At 39.9% G+C, this 5,911-nt stretch overlaps 1 protein-coding gene across 1 annotated transcript; it reads left to right on the forward strand.

The window, feature by feature from the left end:
• Positions 1-2,299: 2,299 nt before the first annotated feature.
• LOC138697035 (S-antigen protein-like) lies at positions 2,300-4,418 on the forward strand (the record flags this gene model as incomplete). The annotated part of the gene is made up of 1 exon (XM_069822627.1): positions 2,300-4,418. A coding segment is annotated over one exon (657 nt), but the record flags the coding sequence as incomplete, so codon positions are not given.
• Between the last annotated feature and the right edge of the window lie 1,493 nt (positions 4,419-5,911).

Raw genomic sequence — 5,911 nt, forward strand, 5'->3', positions numbered from 1 at the left:
ATTCCAGATGGCTGTTGTTCTTCGCCTTCCTTATCCAACCGCACAAGTTGCATGCACAGGTCAAACAGATGAACTGTTGTGCCCACGACTTACCACTATCCACTTTTTGAATCAAAGTATAGTTCATATGTTTTTCTAAGAAACAGCGTAAAAGTCTTCCGATGGAATTTGTCTGTTACATAGCCGCACACGTATCAAAACACATTTGGTGAAGTTCTACATCATCTGGAAAAACGACAAAAAAAATCGACGAACCGTGTTCCATGTGAAAATAAAATTTCGTCGATAATTTCAAAACCTGACGTGATAGCGCAAAACGGTTTTCAGATTTGAAATCAGCATGAAAAACTACATTACAAACAGTAAACAGTACCGCTTGTGTATCAGAATTAGTCAATAACTGCAACAGTGCTTTTTCATTCAATCATAACATGAATAAAATTGAATGCACATTCATTTAAACACTATTGCAAACACGTAGATAAAATAGTTAAAATCTAATGAAGGGGTGAGAATGAAACAGTCTAAAGCCACACTTTTAACAACAATTGTTTCGTGCGAATGCATTCTTACACATATGGGAAATGCTACTAATAAAACATTGTAATAATTACTCAACAAATGGCACGGGCCTAGGGACTCTAAACCTTTTGAAAAATTTTGTCTGTGTGGCTTAGGAAAAATTTTTAATTTCATTCTAATTGTTAGTTTTTAATATATATATATATATATATATATATATATATGGTGTAAATGCATTCATTAGATTAACGTTTATAATATTATAATTTGTAATTTTGTATTGTTTGCGATCATTAACACTTAATCTCATGACTTCATAAAACTCTATTTCAACGTTATTTACACAAAAAAATCGTTGTGTAGACTAAGAATCGAACTCGCACTTTTCTACACAACACGCAGAGGTCCTAGCGTCCGAACTATTGAAACGACACGAGAAAGTTTTACTTTCTGTGCGGAGTGTCGATGTAGTCATGAAGGTCCAATGTCGATTTAACTACATGATTTATATATATACGTCATATTACTATATTTTTTGCAGTTTCTGAAGTGAATTTCGGAGCGATGCTAGTAACAAACCAGATAGCCTGAATTTAAGTAACTCAATATTCGTTATCTTGTGCATAAGTGCTCTGGTCTCCGATCATGCGGATTGTCTTACTCTGAGAATATTCAATCGTCTCATTCTTTTCTAGGGAAACTGTACGTCCGTCTGTACGCTTCAGGGTGTATGACACTTTTACAAATCGTTTATTAATTTATTAATTGTTTCAGGTCACAATGATAAACAAAACTTCTTACAGTGTGCAAAGCCCTTTTAGAGGAGAACAAACACGTGGAATGAGTAGAATAGGTTATCAATATGATGATACAGTAACAAAATTCTATACAAGTAAGTTAAGAGCAGCTTAATAGGCGCTGAACTATTTATTAATGTAAATCAGACACAGTTAAAACTTGAAAAAATGAAATAATAATTTAAATGTTCGTCCGTCTGTACGCTTCAGGGTGTATGATACTTTTACAAATCCTTTATTAATTGATTGTTCAGGTCACAATGATACAAAAATTATCTTCTGTATGGAAAGCCCTTTTAGAGGAGAACAGACAATTGAACGAATATAATAGGCTATCAATATGATGATACATTAACAAGTCTCGACAAGTAAGTTAACAGCAGGGTTAGCTTAATAGCCGCTGAACTATTTATTACTGTATATCCTATCTAGTGTATCTTCTTTAGATTACTTGTACCTATTTATAACGGAATTGAATTGTGTCTTGAGATAATTCGCACTAAAATAGTGATCAATACGTAGGACAATTATTTCGCGGAGCTGAGATAACAGAGGAGCGCAAAAAGGCAGGCAGCAGAGAAGCGCAAAAGAGAGGCAGCAGTGAAGCACAAAAGACAGGCACAAGGGAAGCGCAATTAAGAAGCACAAAATAGAGGCAGCAGAGGAGCACAAAATAGAGGCAGCAGAGGAGCACAAAAGAGAGGCAGCAGAGGAGCACAAAATAGAGGTAGCAGAGGAGCACGAAATAGAGGCAGCAGAGGAGCACAAAAGAGAGGCAGCAGAGGAGCACTAAATAGAGGCAGTAGAGGGCACAAAAGAGAGGCAGCAGTGGAGCTCAAAAGAGAGGCACAGGGGAAGCGCAATTAAGAAACACCAGAGGAGCACAAAATAGAGGCAGCAGAACGGTGTAAAAGAGAACAAGCAAAGGAGCGCAAATAGAGGCAGCAGAACAGCGCAAAGGAGAAGAAGCAGAGTAGCGCAAAATAGAGGCAGCAGAACAGCGCAAAAGAGAACAAGCAGAGAAGAGCAAAATTGAGGCACCAGAACAGCGGAAAAGAGAACAAGCAGAAGATCGCAAAATAGAGGTAGCAGAACAGCGCAAAAGAGAACAAGCAGAGGAGAGCAAAATAGAGGCAGCAGAACAGCGCAAAAGAGAACAAGCAGAGGAGAGCAAAATAGAGGCAGCAGAACAGCGCAAAAGAGAACAAGCAGAAGATCGCAAAATAGAGGTAGCAGAACAGCGCAAAAGAGAACAAGCAGAGGAGAGCAAAATAGAGGCAGCAGAACAGCGCAAAAGAGAACAAGCAGAGGAGAGCAAAATAGAGGCAGCAGAACAGCGCAAAAGAGAACAAGCAGAGGAGAGCAAAATAGAGGCAGCAGAACAGCGCAAAAGAGAACAAGCAGAGGAGAGCAAAATAGAGGCAGCAGAACAGCGCAAAAGAGAACAAGCAGAGGAGAGCAAAATAGAGGCAGCAGAACAGCGCAAAAGAGAACAAGCAGAGGAGAGCAAAATAGAGGCAGCAGAACAGCGCAAAAGAGAGCAAGCAGAGGAGCGCAAAAGAGGAATAGCAAAGGAACGGCGCTGGAGGGGCGGAAGTGGTATCAAGGAGAGAAGCGGCTGCAGAGGGGGAAAGTAACATCAAGCAGAGGAGCGGCAGCGAAGGACGGAAGAGGAATGAAGCAGAGGAGCGGCAGGAAAAGGGCGGAAGAAAGATCAAGTAGAGGAGCGGTGGCAAAGGGACGGAAGAAAATCAAGCAGAGGAGTGGTGACAAAGGGGCGAAACAGACATCAAGTAGAGGAGTGGCAACAAAGGGGCAGAATAGAGATCAAGCAGAGGAGTGGGGACAAAGGGGCAGAATAGAGACCAAGCAGAGTGGCGACAAAGGGGCAGAAGAGAGATCAAGCAGAGGAGTGGCGACAAAGGAGCAGAAAAAACATCAAGCAGAGGAGAGGCGACGAAGGAGCAGAAAAGTGATCAAGCAGAGGAGGGGCGAGAAAGGAGCTGAAAAGAGATCAAGCAGAGGAGAGGCAACAAAGGAGCAGAAAAGATATCAAGCAGAGGAGAGGCGACAAAGGGGCAGAATAGAGATCAAACAGAGGAGTGGCGACAAAGGGGCAGAATAGAGATCAAGCAGAGGAGTGGCGACAAAGAGGCAGAATAGAGATCAAGCAGATGAGTGGTGACAAAGGGGCGAAACAAACATCAAGCAGAGGAGTGGCAACAAAGGGGCAGAATAAAGATCAAGCAGAGGAGTGGGGACAAAGGGGCAGAAGAGAGATCAAGCAGAGGAGAGGCGACGAAGGAGCAGAAAAGTGATCAAGCAGAGGAGGGGCGAGAAAGGAGCTGAAAAGAGATCAAGCAGAGGAGAGGCAACAAAGGAGCAGAATAGAGATCAAGCAGAGGAATGGCGACAAAAGGTCAGAATAGAGATCAAGCAGAGGAGAGGCAACAAAGGGGCAGAATAGAGATCAAGCAGAGGAGTGACGACAAAGAGGCAGAATAGAGATCAAGCAGAGGAGTGGCGACAAAGGGGCAGAAGACAGATCAAGCAGAGAAGAGGCGACAAAAGGTCAGAATAGAGATCAAGCAGAGGAGAGGCAACAAAAGGGCAGAAGAGAGATAAAGCAGAGGAGCGGAGAAGACAGGAAAACGTTAAGCATAAGAGCGAGCAAAATTAGAGAAATTGGAAGATGATCAAGAGAAGAAATTCGTTGAAATAGACTAAATTGGAACATGACAGGAGAAAATGGAGTAAAAATTTAGTTAGAGGGAAAGAAAGAATGGAAATATAATTTTGGAGATTTCTGAAGTATATATCATATTATCAGGCAGATAAGCTGCAAGACCGACACGTGTGGTTCCCTTTTATGTGGAGTACAAAGAAGAGGCAGTAAAAATCCTTCCATCTATGCTATTGTTGAGTGACGACGCAAAACTGTTGATGTCAGGTACTTGGTATTCAAAGTAGCCCTTATGCTCACTGCCTATATCATCCCCATTGGTGTGCCTTGTTAATGTGTGCAGGGAATAGATATATATGATAAATAGGTTCGTGCATATAAAAATTATTCTTTTTTATGATAATCTGTACACCTGACTCCTGACAATAAAGCAAAGTATTTTATTCTATGAAAAAATGTATAGGTCTGTTTACTTTTTAACTAAATACAATGTGTAAAATTAACGTGGAAACTATGCAGAGATTTTTTCTTAGTCAATGAACCTTCTTGACTGTTCATACATATTATATAATCCAATTTTATTCAAATAATACAAATCATTGTACGCCTCTCAATTTCTTAAGTCTGAGTCCTTAAATGTAAGAACTTATAAATTAATAATATCGACTAACTCTATCTTTTCTAACAAATGAGAAATGTGAACCAATTTATACGGATTTCGTATTCAAGAGTAGCGTTTCTGTGCATAGATTCAGAAGATAAGGGTTCTATACCCGAGAGGACGCAGTTTTATTCTTTGACAAGGATTGGATGTAAACTTTGTACCGAGTTTTACATATCATGTTCAGCTAAATTCTTGTGCTATGCTGTCGATACTACCTCACTCAAAATTTCAAGGAACTGAAGAATTCAGTTCTTAAGGAGGATGACAATGTACTCCTTCATACCTACTATTCCGAGTCGAAAAGCGAATACATTCAGTAACAACATTCACAGATACGTTACTTATAGAGTATTCCACTTTAAGAAAAAAGCATTGACCTTACGGGTCTTGGCTAGTACACTGTTGCTGCAAGATGCCTCCGTCAGTAGAACGAGTGAGGTATAGTATCTCTATCTCACTCTCTTTCTAATACGGGCAGTGTTCAAGCAAGTTTATCGCACAACATAGGTACGTTGAGTCCGTTAAAATGATAAAACCTATTAATCAGTGGCGGCTCCTGCATATTTCTTAAGAGGAGGAAAGAAATAATCTGTTAGGAAAGCGAGAACACTGCACCCACCCACGTGGTCTGTATTGCCACATGTACATTTTACTAGTTCATTATCACATGCTTTTGAAGAATATCAATTCTTGTAAAGTCATACTACCATATTATTCAAAGCTGCCGGTGGCCGATTAATTTTTTTATGTTAAAAATAATGTAGTTTGCAGTACCTTCAATTTCAAATATATTTGTAAAAAAAACTGACAACTTGGCTGTTGTCCTGTCTAGTAGACAATGAATGGAAGTGAATTTCAGAGGCCAAAAAGGTCTGCGATACTGACTTAGAACTACTTCCTCTTTGTTTCATATAAATCCAACTTCAACTTTCAGATATCCTCGAAAGTTTCAAACCATGAATATAGCCTATATAAAGTGCAATGAATATATTTTGATTTATAATTAAAAAAAAAAAAAAAGTTTATATGGTGTCTTTCATAGCTTCGCGTTAAAACTGTTTTTATTGTGTCTCCTCCTAGATGACATGTTATAGTCTGGTTGAATGCAGCATCGTTAGATGGCAGCGGTAGCGAGCTTGCTGCAAGAACAGTCGGTTTCTATTTCCCGCCCATGCCCTGATTCAGAGAAGGATTTCCTCCCTATCCATTCATTTACTTGCTTTAAAACTCTGCTTCTTTCTCTGG

Source organism: Periplaneta americana, chromosome 3 (genome assembly GCF_040183065.1).
Source record: "Periplaneta americana isolate PAMFEO1 chromosome 3, P.americana_PAMFEO1_priV1, whole genome shotgun sequence".
Lineage (NCBI taxonomy): Eukaryota > Metazoa > Arthropoda > Insecta > Blattodea > Blattidae > Periplaneta > Periplaneta americana.